The sequence below is a fragment of the Electrophorus electricus genome, chromosome 1 (genome assembly GCF_013358815.1).
Source record: "Electrophorus electricus isolate fEleEle1 chromosome 1, fEleEle1.pri, whole genome shotgun sequence".
In the NCBI taxonomy this organism is placed as follows: domain Eukaryota; kingdom Metazoa; phylum Chordata; class Actinopteri; order Gymnotiformes; family Gymnotidae; genus Electrophorus; species Electrophorus electricus.
Genome location: NC_049535.1, coordinates 16,312,405 through 16,326,932, shown reverse-complemented (window position 1 = coordinate 16,326,932; position 14,528 = coordinate 16,312,405). Strand labels below are relative to the sequence as shown.

The 14,528-nt window shown below is 47.3% G+C and overlaps 1 protein-coding gene across 3 annotated transcripts in view; it reads left to right on the top strand.

Annotated features, from left to right (window-relative positions):
• The window catches only part of LOC113583261 (cytoplasmic phosphatidylinositol transfer protein 1), a 46,036-nt gene extending 33,811 nt beyond the window's left edge, over positions 1–12,225 (top strand). Inside the window, exons 3-10 of one of the 3 annotated variants that reach the window (XM_027019497.2) lie at positions 1,927–2,015; positions 3,624–3,631; positions 5,620–5,691; positions 8,989–9,084; positions 9,615–9,770; positions 9,894–9,957; positions 10,909–11,048; positions 11,607–11,695. In XM_027019497.2, coding sequence (XP_026875298.1) covers positions 1,927–2,015; positions 3,624–3,631; positions 5,620–5,691; positions 8,989–9,084; positions 9,615–9,770; positions 9,894–9,957; positions 10,909–11,048; positions 11,607–11,612 — 631 coding nt within the window. In that variant the 3' untranslated portion in view covers positions 11,613–11,695. Of the gene's footprint in view, positions 1–1,926; positions 2,016–3,623; positions 3,632–5,619; positions 5,692–8,988; positions 9,085–9,614; positions 9,771–9,893; positions 9,958–10,908; positions 11,049–11,606 lie in introns of all 3 variants that reach the window. The other 2 variants (XM_027019498.2, XM_027019496.2) reach the window with 2 other exon arrangements.
• Positions 12,226–14,528: the final 2,303 nt, after the last annotated feature.

The window sequence follows — 14,528 nt, the reverse complement described above, 5'->3', positions numbered from 1 at the left end:
CCTAATCCCTTATAAAGCCATCTATTATAAACTTTATCTTATAAAGTGATCTATTATCTATTATTATAAAGTCATCTATTATCTATCGTGAAGCCTCTATGCACCTTGCGGAGTTGAATCATTTCCCACCAGTTACAGGTCATTTCAGAAGATCACTTCCATGTGTCCTAGGGCTTGAATTTGTTAGGGGGGTTTCCCCTCAGCGTAGCATGTATTTCAGACTTCCTCTTGGTCTGATGTGTGTGCCACTTGGGAGTTTGGGGTGTCGTGTGCGATTACAGCAATCACCATTGAATTTGGGTCACACTGACATCTTGTTGGGAGTGTTTGTGGTAGGAGCAGTGTGTGTGTGTGTGTGTGTGTGTGTGTGTGTGTGTGTGTGTGTGTGTGTGTGTGTGTGGGCGGGCAGGGGCATGGAAAGGTTAAACAGATTTTGTCTTTCTGCACTGGCATTGGCTTGTTTGAATTCATTCGTTTGTCTTCTCTTCTCTCCTCTTCTCTTCTCTCCTCTCCTCACCTCCTCTCCTCTTCTCTGCTCTCCTCACCTCACCTCACCTCCTCTCCTCTTCTCTCCTCTCCTCACCTCACCTCTTCTTCTCTTCTCTCCTCTTCTCTCCTCACCTCACCTCACCTCTTCTTCTCTCCTCTCCTCTCCTCACCTCACCTCACCTCACCTCTTCTTCTCTTCTCTCCTCTCCTCTCCTCACCTCACCTCACCTCCCCTCTTCTTCTCTTCTCTCCTCTCCTCTTCTCTCCTCTCCTCACCTCCTCTCCTCTCCTCACATCCTCTCCTCTTCTCTCCTCTCCTCACCTCACCTTACATCCTCTCCTCTTCTCTCCTCTTCTCTTCTCTCCTCACCTCACCTCTTCTTCTCTTCTCTCCTCTCCTCTCCTCTCCTCTTCTCTTTCACACCTTTCCTGACTCCCTTCCGTGGTTGGAACTGAAGGCTACAATCCAATTGGGTTTATGAGCCCTATCAGTCATGATTTTACCAAGAAGTATGGGTGTGGGAGTGGGGTGAGGATGAGCTTGTGCTACGCGTGCGTGTGTGTGTGCGTGTGTGTGTGTGTGTGTGTGTCAGCGAGAGGACACTAGGACAGCGAGAACTAAGACAATGACAAGCCTGTAGAAGACAGAAAACATAACAAGACGGTGACCTAAAAAGGCAGCTAAGAGGGTGAGCTCTCGCGAGCGCGTTTAGAAGAAAGAATGAGAACCGCTGTTGCGCCTCAGGATCTAAAACTCATTTGTAATAAAGATACTTGATCTTTTTTTTTTTTTTTTTGACTTTGCATTACTGAGCAAAAATCCATTACGGAGACCGGGACGGCGCTGGGGCCTCACGGTGTGGGAGGCTTCGACGAGGTAAAGCAGTCTTTATGTAGCTGCCAGGGACAGGGAGGCAGGCGAAGAGCCGTGACGCAGACCCGCCGCTGACGCAGGCAGAGCGGGGCGACGCCACTGACCTGCTGCTAACGCTCTTGGGATCCATCATGGTCATACTTGGCAACCCTGTGAAGGCAGAAATAGGGGGATTTTGCAAACCCGCGCGGGTGGTTCTGGGGGTCATGCCCCAGAAAAATCTCAGAGATTTCGATTCCTGAGTGCAGGTGACTTTTTATAACAACTAACAAAATAAAAACAGCAATAAATGTATAAATCAGTCGGAAAGTAGCGAAGATATTTGTGTTGAATTTCTAACAACAATAGTTTAAAAGATTAACCTTTGGTATCCCTGAAAATGAGCATTATACTGATAGATCACAGCATTGACACAACTAGAGTAAACAGAACACTAGTCCTACATGTTAAACTTAGCTTTCGTTGACTGATCAAAGCACTGTTAGCTCACTGGAGTCACCAGAGGCTTGTACACAAACACGGCACTGGGTACAGGAAATGAAAAAATCTCTGTCTTTTTGCAGCAAACTTCCCAGTTGGGCTAGAGCAGTGGTGCCCAGAATCTTCTATGTGACGGAGAAAGCCTGGAACTATTACCCTCACACGATTACAGGTAGCACACACACACACCAACACATGCGCATGCCCACACCCACACATGTACACACACATTTTTTCATCTCCTGTAAAGTTACTCTTTTGGACATATGAGGTTTTTGTCCGACAGCAATGCTACAGTAGTCACCAATGCAGTTCGTTCATTTCTAGCTCTCTCCTGTGGTAGGCGATACTATGCTGTCTCATGCCAAACTCACAACGGCCATGTTGGTGCAAACATCACACTGCTTCTCTGTGTACGTTCAGTAAAGGCAGCCAAAAGTGGTGTAAAAAAAGAAAGTGATTCTGACTGTGAGGGCAATTTTGAAATCCTAACTTCAATTTGGCTGCAAGTACTGTGTCGTTAAGAGTGTGAGTAAGAGAATTTCGTGATTTGTTTTTGTAAGACAGCCATTCTGAGTGTTGAAAGCACCCACACGATTTACACCTTGTTTTGAACCAGAATTGTACGTCATCCAGTTGCTATAAGCAAATGAATACTTAAAATTCCAATGGGAAAAGTGCTAGAATTGTTTCCTTGGGATAAATAATAGGGATAAATACAAAGAATAGCTCTGCTCTGACTCACACATACAAAAAAAACAAAACAAAACTGCAAATGATTTGCAATTTAGGGGGAAAAGATCTTTATATCTTCTGAACCAGCCCAGTGCAGCAGGGAGCGTTTTCCTGGTAGCGTTCCCACATTTACCACCACGCCTTCCTGGAATTACCAGCAGACCTCTCCGCTTTGTGGAGCTAAGCCGGAAAGCCTTGCTGTGTGGGTGGCCATTCAGGGTGTTCTGCACTAGAGGGGCGTGTCCAGCTGTGGACATCAGGAAGCGCTGCAGGAGTTAATCCAATCAGCCTCCGGCCCTGTCCACGACCGCTCCCAGATATGTGTGAATGAATTACGACTGTCAGGCCGTGTAGTCTCCGACTGTCCAATGAAAGGAGAAGGTGGGAGATAGAGAGGAACGCTGGGGACATTGACAGAACATGATCTCCAGAGGTGATAGGGTGCGTAGCTCCAACTACCATCCAGAACTTTCTCACGTATTTGAATATTAGTGCCTGGTAGGTTAAAAAAAGAAACCCAGTTTTAACCCTGCAGGGCTGTAGGCCACAAGCTAATCGCTTTATCACAGCCAGGCTCTGAAGGCCTCTAATGTCACGTGATTGGAAACCATGAGAGCGGCAATTCAATTCTTTTCCCCAAAGCAGTGTATCCTGTTGCAGCCTTCTTTTTTAATTACGTGAATGAGCTTTTTTTTTTTCATTCCTCGCAGCTCCATTACTGAGGAAGATGATTCAACACAATCTGTGTGTTTTAACATCTTTAGCAACGTTCCCTTTGAAGGAACGCTTTGTCCAGGAATACTAGCTGTGTTAAAAATAGCTGAAGGCTAATAGGGACAAATTAGCATGTTTTCAGAGGCGCAACGCTAACTAACGTTGAGCTTCATTCTGACGTAAGGTATGTTAGCAGTAGGTAAAAGGCAAAACGGAGTAAAGCGTGGCCGTAGTCTGCGCGTTTGATGGACCTGAACCTGTTTTCCACTCTCTTCCATGTTTTCGCCTGCACGCGACGCTCCGCCCTCTCCATCCTGTCCCCCGCCCGCAGAATACACAGTAAGTTCACTTTCCTCCTCTTCTGAACACAGTGTGGGACCTTGGAGAGCTGGTGGCCTTCAGAACGACACCTCGTGCCACTAATTAGCTCCCACCCCCCAGTGCAATCAGGTGGTGCAGCACAGTCTAATACGCTAATCCATGTGGGCCTAGCGAGCCTTCCTTCAGTACCAGCGTCACAGATAAACATAACGCGCTTCACACCGCTGGTGTACCCCGGGCATACGTGATTACAGATCCATAATCACGTTGTGGAAAGGACTGAGTCATGTTTTAAGGTCACAGCCTAGTGCCCTTTTTTACACACTGAGATCCCTTGATCCTATTAAATGTGCTTGTGCGGTGATAAACGTCTTCATTTGTGTCTTAAACTAAGTTTGAGGGAAACTCTTTAAAAGTGAGTCACCCACTGTTATTTCGATGGAGTTTGGTGGGGGGGTGTGGGGAGTGTGTGCGGGGGGTGAGATGGCTCAGCAGGAAGAGTGACTCACCATGGAAGGACCATACTCACTCTTCTTCCCTCTCTCTTCTCCCCTCCAGCGTGTCCTGCCCCCCTTCCCTCCAGCGTGTCCTACCCCCCTTCCCTCCAGCGTGTCCTACCCCCCTTCCCTCCAGCGTGTCCTACCCCCCTTCCCTCCAGCGTGTCCTACCCCCCTTCCCTCCAGCGTGTCCTGCCCCCTTTCCCTCCAGCGTGTCCTACCCCCCTTCCCTCCAGCGTGTCCTACCCCCCTTCCCTCCAGTGTGTTCTACCCCCCTTCCCTCCAGCGTGTCCTACCCCCCCTTCCCTCCAGTGTGTCCTACCCCCCTTCCCTCCAGCGTGTCCTACCCCCCCCTTCCCTCCAGCGTGTCCTACCCCCCTTCCCTCCAGTGTGTCCTACCCCCCTTCCCTCCTGCGTGTCCTACCCCCCTTCCCTCCAGTGTGTCCTACCCCCCTTCCCTCCAGCGTGTCCTACCCCCCTTCCCTCCAGCGTGTCCTACCCCCCCCTTCCCTCCAGCGTGTCCTACCCCCCTTCCCTCCAGCGTGTCCTACCCCCCCTTCCCTCCAGCGTGTCCTACCCCCCCTTCCCTCCAGCGTGTCCTACCCCCCCCTTCCCTCCAGCGTGTCCTACCCCCCTTCCCTCCAGCGTGTCCTGCCCCCCTTCCCTCCAGCGTGTCCTACCCCCCTTCCCTCCAGCGTGTCCTACCCCCCTTCCCTTTAGCGTGTCCTACCCCCCCCTTCCCTCCAGCGTGTCCTACCCCCCTTCCCTCCAGCGTGTCCTACCCCCCTTCCCTCCAGCGTGTCCTGCCCCCCTTCCCTCCAGCGTGTCCTACCCCCCTTCCCTCCAGCGTGTCCTACCCCCCTTCCCTCCAGCGTGTCCTACCCCCCCCTTCCCTCCAGCGTGTCCTACCCCCCCCCATTCCCTCCAGTGTGTCCTACCCCCCTTCCCTCCAGCGTGTCCTGAAGCCAGCATGCTCCCACGCTTCTTAAGGCGTCGCTTTCAGCAACAGTGGAACTTTCTCTGCTATAAAGGGGTTGCTATGGAAATCGGTCATCGTCTCCATGTGTCTGTGCTGTTATTAATAGCTTTAATGGTCTTGTGGAGGAGACTGTGCGACCCTCGTGCCTAATTCACATACACTTTGTTATAAAGAATGTTACGGCTGTCACTCTCCATGATGTCCACACGTCTCTATAATGTCCACACGTCTCTCGCAATTAAGCTGCCAGTCCATCGCGATCATCTGGGTTGTGAAGTCAGAAGCGATGTCTAAGAGTGATTTATTTGGGAATGAATGTGTTGGTGACATCAGCTGGGTAGATCTGACAGATACACAAAGCAGGGGGCTGTTAATATAACCGCAGATGATGGGGAATGTTGTCAGGACTGAATATATTCCCATTAAGTGCTGGGAAATCTCATTCCAAGCCTTTCTCCTTTCTCGTTCTCCCTTTCTTCGTCTCTTTCTCTTTCACCTTCTCTCTTTGTGACACCTTGCCTCCTTTTCAGTGTTCCTTTTTGCCGAAGTTCTCCATCCACATAGAAACTAAGTACGAAGACAACAAAGGATGCAATGACACCGTGAGTATGTTACGTGGGCTTGGGTCATCGTACGGGGCTGCATGTGGTGTATCTTCTTCTCCTCTCCAGGGTGTTCAGAGTTCAGTGAGAAATCTTTTTTTTTTTTTTCATGTTTTATGCAGGGGGCTGTAGATATGTAGCGTATGGGTGCATGCGTGTGTGTGCGTGTGTGTGTGTGTGTGTGTGTGCGTGTGTGTGTGCGTGCGTGCGTGTGTGCGTGTGCGTGTGTGCGTGCGTGCGTGTGCGTGTGTGCGTGTGCGTGTGTGTGCGCGCGCGTGCGTGCGTGTGCGTGCGTGCGTGCGTGTGTGTGTGTGTGCGTGCGTGTGTGTGCGTGCGTGCGTGTGTGGTGTGTGTGTGTGTGTGCGTGGTGTGTGTGTGTGTGTGTGTGTGTGTGTGTGTGTGTGTGTGTGTGTGTGTGTGTGTGTGTGTGTGTAGGTTTCTTCCCTGAACATATTTTTGTGATTTTTAGTCTTTAAAATAAAATGAGTCTGTGTGCTACTACTAGTCCAGTCTGGAAAGCACTACACTGAGCCACATGAATGGACAGCTTTTCATGGCACTTTTTCCAAGCCTTTGTTCCTAAGGGCTGGATAGATCTGACCCAGTTAAGAACAAGGAAGCTACTCTTAAAATTTCTTAAACACACACACATACACACACACACACTTTTTTTTGCCTTCTCCAAAAAGTCTCTCACAAACTGCCATACTGAAATGGAAGTTGAGTGTGTCTGTTGTTCATTCCAGCTCTGAGGCAGGGGATCAAAAATGCACAGTGGTGAATTTCCCCTCACATACTATAAGAGTCCCACGAAGGGAACATGACACTCTTATTTCCTCCTGTCTTCTGCTCTCCTGCCTGCTGATGCACAGTGACACTGTATTTTTTTCCTTTCAATTTTTAATTTTTTTTAATTTTATTCATATTTCAAATGTCCTGCTCTGGGAATGAGGGGAAAAAAGCCACTGAAACAGGTGGAATGTGATGGGATATCAGCTTCCCGGTTTAAAATGACAGCTTTAAGCTTCTCACCATTGTCTTTTTCAAACGAGTATAATTGGGGTTTTTAATTTTCTAAGATTAGAAAGGGAACCCGAGGAAGCCGACAGTCTGGTAATGAGTCCCTGCAGCCTTGGAGCAGTTTCAGTGATGCAACCACGACTTGACATTTGACCCAGAGTACAGGTTTAAATTTCAGACAGTCAACATGACCCTTGCCTGCCTGATGTTTTTTTTCCATGTTTTTCATTCATTTCTCTCTAACATACACCCTCTACCCATATCCCTCTCTTTTTATCTATGTGTTGATGACCTTTAAAAAGCTTCAGTTAAGTGCCAAGGCTGGTCCAGCATTAACAGATCAGCTGAGGTCATGGGAAATGTGTGTACGTGTTATCATGTGTGTGCGCGCGTGCGTGTGTGTGTGTATGTGTGTGTGTGAATCAGACAACATTAGAAAGGCAATGAGAGATACTAACCCTCCTTAGGTATTCTGTTCCCTGATCTCTGAAAGGGAGGCTGTCCTCCAGGACATTTGTCCTCCAGGGTAACCCAATCTCTGCAGTGCCACTCTCTCTACACCACTCTATCCATCATTCCACACTCTCACACCCTTTCACTCTCACGCCCTCACACTCTCATTTAGTCTCTCCCTCTCACTCATTTAGCCCCTCTCTTTCTACGTTCTTCTGTGTTTTTCTAAGCTAGTATTCGATCAGGACCTCAGAGTCGATGTCTCTCACACCGCACCATACCTTCCCATCATGCTCCATGCATGCACTTTAACCTGCTTCACAAAGACTTGAGATGCTTTGACAGGTATGAACGTACCTGGGGAGAATCTAGAAAGTATGTGAAGCACCCTTACCTTCTTCTGGGGAATAGCAACATGGCCCTGGAGCAACTGACTGCATGATTGCACCTCTGCTTGTTCAGACAGACCTGGAATTCGTGGTGCATGGACCCAGTAACAGGGAGGGTGTATACAGTACTGGCTGGTTGGGGCAAGGTCCTCTGTGTAGTGACCCAGGGTTTTGCCACAGGGCTGCCTGCGTCCATTAGCCTTAATCCTCCTAATCTAGGCTGATTATGTCGTTGTTAAAGTTATGGCAGATTAGTCAGTATCTACTATGATTCATTTAGTGTCTTTCAGTGATACTAATATGAAAGGTATTTAGTTGCAGTCAGAATCAGGTTTCAAACATACGAGATGGAGTGTAAGGTGTTAGTACTCAATCTCAGCATCTGATTCCTAAAATGATGTAGAATTGGATACAGAAAATATGCAGCCGTGTGGGTTTTCTGCACAGTCCCGGACACAGGAGTCTGTGCATGGGGGGCAGGGTCAGAAGCGAGGTTGGCTCCCAGGATCTCAGCTTGGGCTTCATTAATGATGAACAGAAACAGCTGAATCAGGTCTGTTTGAGTTAATATGAACCTGTTGAACCACACTAGCACTCTCCTTTTCTCCCTCTCTTTCCCTCCCTCCTTGAACGCGCGCGCGCGCGTGTGTGTGTGTGTGTGTGTGTGTGTGTGTCGTCATTCCTCCCCCGAAGCAAAGTGTGATAACACCAGCTCGCACAGTGAGCACAATGCCCCGCTGAGACATGCTCTAATCTCTAGCCCTCCTGACGCCAACCACAGTACATCAATGCTCATCTCAATGTACCTATAAACTTTACATTTATTTATTATCTGTCCATGTCTGTTTTACCCTCTCTTGTCCTGTGTGTTTAAAACTTTGAAATACTATTAATTATGATGTCCCAGTGCCATCAAGAATGAATGATAATTGTATTTTAGAATAATAGTTAGAAGATTAGGACCACACATACATCTACAAAGAAAAATGACCCTTTAAAAGCTAAAGCATTCGTGGGTCTTAAGCATCCCCCCTGATCAGCGGGGGTTACAGTTAATAGTCAGTGTATGGACTGTGTGAATCGTTAACCTACATTGCCCTCTAGTGGACCACTGAGGAAGTAAACTGCAAGTCGGCTGATGGTAGACTGGTCTAAATAGAGAGTGGTTCTTTTTAAATGGATGACACCCGAGGCATTTTGCTCGAATTACATACATAGATACCTCTCAGTCGATGTAATTAAAGTTCTGAATTCCTAAAACTGCACTGGTGGTCTAGTTCTGTTCTGCTCTGTTCTGTTTTATTCTCTTACATTAAAGTATTGTATGGTTACTCTGCTGAGCCTGGTTCTACCCTTCTCTGAACTGTGTGTGTGTGTGTGTGTGTGTGTGTGTGTGTGTGTGTGTGTGTGTGTGTGTGTGTGTGCGTGTGTGCAGATCTTTGATAGTGAACTGAAGGACCAGGAGAGAGAAGTGTGTTTCATAGACATCGCCTACGATGAGATTCCTGAGCGCTACTATAAGGAGTCAGAGGTGAGGGAAACCAACTCAGAGGGGCTTTCATAGAGAGACATTTCACAGCAAAAGCCACTTAGTGATTACTGGTTACTGATCCTTAATGTGTGTGTGTGTGTGTGTATTTTATCCCTGTTCCTGGAGATCTACTGCCCAGCATTTTATTTTTAATCCTAATCTAGAACATCTCACTCTAGTGATCGCCTCAGTGCCCTTGATGACCTGGATCCAGTAGTTTGAAGATAATCTCTGCTAATCTCTAATCTCTGCAGATGGTACTTGAGGAATAATGTCACTGGAAAGCCAACATGTTTGTCTATGTCACTGTTCGTTCACAACTGGACTGCTGGAATACACACACACGCACTGCATTTTACACACACACTGCATTTTGCACACGCGCTGCATTTTACACACGCACTGCATTTTACACGCACAGTCCGTTTTACTCTGGCAAGGACACAAGCCGCAAGAACCATCAGGGCTGCATTTGCTACGGAAACTGACCCTCAAGAACCAATCATAACGCTGTGTGTGCGCGCGTGCAGGATCTCCGCTACTTCAGGTCGGAGAAGACGTCTCGCGGTATGCTCCAGGAGGGCTGGCGAGACACACAGGAGCCCATCATGTGCTCCTACAAGCTCGTTACCGTCAAGTTCGAGGTGTGGGGCCTTCAGACACGCGTCGAGCAGTTTGTGCACAAGGTACGCACCACTACCTCTTACTCGGGTTGAGTAACCAGCATGCTCATATTAAACACACGTATAAAACAACTCTCTTTTTCTCTGTTCTTTTCCTTTCTACTTTCTCCCTCTCTCTGGCTGTAGGTGGTGAGGGATATACTCCTGCTGGGTCACAGACAGGCCTTCGCCTGGGTGGACGAGTGGATCGGTACGTCTGAGTCAGGGCTCCACGGCTCAATCGCGCTGTTGACTCCTGTATCTTATCACACCATGTCTGTGGATGCTGGTGATCTAACTAAACACCTGATCTAGATTCTAGATGTTTGCAGTAATTCCTCTGCTCCTCTGTGTGTGTGTGTGTGTGTGTGTGTGTGTGTGTGTGTACGCTGTAGTCTCTGCTGTCAGAGTGGCTTCTTATAGCAAAATGGCATGCAAATTGATTGTCGGTCTTCTCAGATCAGACATGGCTATAAAACTGGCATCAACTAGAATCTTTTTGTAATGAACAGATTGAGGGAGTCTTAGGTTGTCTTAGATCCGTTTGACACAGCCTATCAGAGCCTGTTTATGTAGAGCAGGTAAGTGCAATGAAAGTGCCTGATTCTGAACCAAAATACCTGATGTATAATGTCTATCTTTTCTCCTCTGATCTGATCTTTTGATGCCTACATCTCTTTGGCTGCATGATGGACGATCCTCTATCTGTTTGGTTTGTGGGGGGCGGAGAAATGTCCTTTTTGATTTGTCTGCTACTAAACTTCCTGTTTGCTAAGGGCTGAGAGTAAACATCACCCACACTAAGGTCTGGTGTCCCTTATCCTAAACTGCCATCGTTTCCTGCACTCTCTGCTTGCTATTCCGATCCTGCTCCGATCCTGCTCCGATCCTGCTCCGATCCTGCTCAACTAACCTCCCAGCCAGCTTCCTCGCTGATGCCCCCCACCCCGCCCCACCTCCATGTTTGGAACACTGGATCTAACACCTCTTGTCACGTCAGTCTCGGCCACCGTCAGCTCACGCTCCTCTGACGACCTTTCACACCGAAGCTCTGCGCCTAACCCCCGAAGCCTTCCTGGCCCACCCTCTGTGTCAGTAACGGAAGACGCGCGTGGTTTTTGCCCCCTAAACCACTCCCCCCACCCCCGCCCCCCTTTTGCAGATATGTCTTTGGAGGACGTTCGGGAGTACGAGAGGCGAATGCATGAGCAAACCAACATTAAAGTTTGCAATGACCAGCAAGAACATACCACAAGTGCACCTCCATCACTGGGTGGCTTAGGGACCCTTGACAAAGTCAGTGTATGTGTTGATTTTGTTATGTGTGTGTGTGTGTGTGTGTGTGTGTGTGTGTGTGTGTGTGTGTATGTATGTATATATATATATATATATATATATAATACTACACACACACACACACTATCCCTGTGAGCTCCGCCCCCACTCCCACAAGGCCGTGACTGACAAGTTCCATTTATCCAGGATCCCCCTAAATCACCTCTGATCTCCCCTCCAGATAACACGGCTCACTCTTACAGACTTCGATATTTCGATATTTTTTAAACTGCCCCAATATTCTGAACACCAAGTCCATATCCAACACTCAGATGATACCTGAGGCATGCTCAGACTGTAACAACCTTTTTTAAACTATAACTTGTGTTCTAAATGTTCTAAACGTTGTTTTAAATGTTAGTACTTGACAAGTGTGGCTTTGCCATCCCTCCTGTTATACTCGTGTGTTCCTACACATGCACGGTGTGGTTATTTTTATGGTAATAAAGTTCAGCAGTAATCTCATGGGAAGACAAATGCTCTCCTTTTCAATGACTGAGTTTATATTCCTCTCTGTCCTTAAAGACATGACGATGGATGAGGTGAGAGAATATGAGCGTACCATCCAGGAGGCTACCAATCAGAAGATCGGAATCTTCCCTCCGTCCATTTCTATTGGTGAGACGCTCTCGTCTCTGGCTCCCAATGGTCCTGCCAGTGCCCCACCCACCCCACTCTACACCGATGCCCCGGAATTCCTCTCCGTCCCCAAAGACCGACCTCGCAAGAAATCCGCCCCCGAAACACTCACTCTGCGCGAGACTGCCCGATCAGGGCCTGAGGCCACCTCTGAGCCAGCCCCTAACCGCTCCTCCCTCAGCCCCGAGTCCAATCAGCTGGAGTGATTGGGAGGAGGCCCGCCTCCTTTTGGACTTTGTCCTTCAAATCAGGATCATCTAAACACAGTTCCACTTGTCAGTGTTCTAAATGGTATTCCTAAAAAACTCCAGTTTCCAGACGTCACTGCCTGGCAAGCTTGACCTCTGACCGTGTAACTGGGCTTCCTGCCTTTAAGGTAGCCACTGACTCAACAGTTTATATTTTTTCATGCTCATGTGCATCAGCGGTGTTAGGCTGCTGCATTCACTTAATGTGAAGTTTTGGTTTTTTTCCCTCTTTTATGACTTACAATCAAACAAAAAGGCTAATCACAATGGGTAAATTTGTCATTATTTTATCATTAAGTCATTTCAGAAGATTAGGTGACTATCCACACGTGGCCTACTAGAGTTGCTGTAGCGCCTATAAAGCAAGTATTCCCAAGCAGAGCTACGAGTTGTGAGCGATATGCCGTTTTGAAAATTGCCACCTCGTGACAGGTCGTCGGATAAATAAGGCAATGATCCATTATAATTCAAAAATGATTTTCTCAGAAGCTCTTTCTTGCTCTCCTCCACCCCCCCCAGCACACCCCCACCCCCGCAAAGCACGTGTGAAGAATAAGACCAGCCGAAAGGCGTCTCAGGTCTTTGTAGATGTCAGCCTTTCCAAACCCACAGCAGGGAGTGAACACTGCTCTTGCACACTTTTTCACAATTCTACAGCAACCCAAAGGTTCCAGGGCTACACGTCTAGGTCGCACGCCAGATTCTATCATAACAGACTCTTCATTTCGCTTGTTACTGACTCAAGTCCCCTGAGTTCTGTCTACATCGGGTGATTTGTGTTTTGGCGCCATCGGTGCCACAGTATATATGTGTGTGTGTGTGTGTGTGTGTGTGTGTGTGTATATATACATATAATATCTGTGTGTGTGTGTGTGTGTGTAAAAAAAAAAAAAAAAAATTAAAAAACAAACAATATATATATAGTTTGTTTTTTAATTTTAAATTATTTTTTTTTCCTTTGTACCTTTTAGGCCTTTGGCTAGCGCTGCAACACTTTGTAAAAGTGTGAAAGCAATAGGCTGCTTCAGCCTGTAGGGGGCAGCACAACCCGTGGTTGGACCATCAGTTTCACAAATGTAACCCTCACACAGAGCTTCAAGAACCTGTAGTACTAAATCCTGTAGTCGTAGATCCAGGAGTCACAGAGCCTGTAGTCCTAGGACCTTTCGTCTAGACCTGTAGTCCTAGGACCTGTAGTCTAGACCTGTAGTCTAGACCTGTAGTCCTAGGACCTTTAGTCTAGACCTGTAGTCCTAGGACCTGTAGTCTAGACCTGTATTCAGAGCATGAGGGGTGAGAGAAGGTTGTGGGCAGTATGACAGGCTGTACTTCAGGTTATTATGTTACAGTCCGGTCAGGTTTCCTGGAATTTCACTATGAGAATTTTAACCTTTTGTTGGCTCCTCCATCTGAGAGAGGCCCATGTTCGGGTCCCTGGAGGTGAGCAGGACGAGACATCCAGGGAGGGGTGAGCATCTGTGCTGCTGGGCGTCTGCTCGTATGAGTGAATTCAAACCAGCCTTATGAGCTCATGTCCCGGGAGGCCTAACACTTCCAGCGTTCCAAAAGACAGCAGACGTCCCGTTAAAAACACCTGTTCCAAAATCGGTACGTCATCTAGGCGGTTTTGGGCACGTCATTAATTGGAGAAAAGGTCAGGGCGGCAGACCACGTGGCCTGAGGACAGCCCAGATTTCTTGCAAAACTCCTTCTGAACTGACTGCTTCTTCCCTTAAAAAGGAATTTAGATGGGATGTGTTAAAGGTGCACTGTGGGCAAGCATTTAGAAGCAGGGATTAACAACAGATGCAAGTTCTGTTCCGCTGACTTGTGTACATGAAAGCACGTTAAAGTGCAGCTGAGCTTAACAGCGGCTCCAACAGTGCCTCCGCATGCAAGTGTACAGAAACAATCTACATATGTGTGTATACCAAAATCTCTTAGTCAGTGAAGAATAATTAAAGAAATTCATGTCCATTAAGTTTCTGTTAGGTATCCAAGTCACGCTTTCTTATTTTCCTTTCATTAAATGACTGGTAAATGGATTTAGTATTTCTTCTTGAGTATTTTATGACTGTTGTATTTGAAATCATCTGAAGCATTGTAACTTGAATGACATTGTAACTTGAGGCCAGAGCCATTTTTCACACACACACACACACACACACACACACACACACACACACACATACACACAAAAAGCAAACAAACAAAAAACAGCCATGCTGCTACTTGTGTGGCTATAAGTACTTGAGTAAGACACCAGGACTTCACAGCCCAAATATCTGATGCAGGGTTCTATCAGTTGTATAAAAGTTGTATCACATTTATTTTCCTTTTTTTAATTAAGTCTACAGAGCTACACATGCCAGTAGCTTTTGTCAGTATCTCACATAAAAAAATCAGAAAAATCCAGTAAAAGGGCAAAAAAGTCACACGTCCATTCGCTCTTGAAGTTCTGATCAAACTCCCCTGAAATTGGCGTCGTTGGCTCTGTGTTTAACAGAACAAACTGTTCCCATGACATCTGAGTGAGCGTGTAACTTCTCCCATTGTAGAC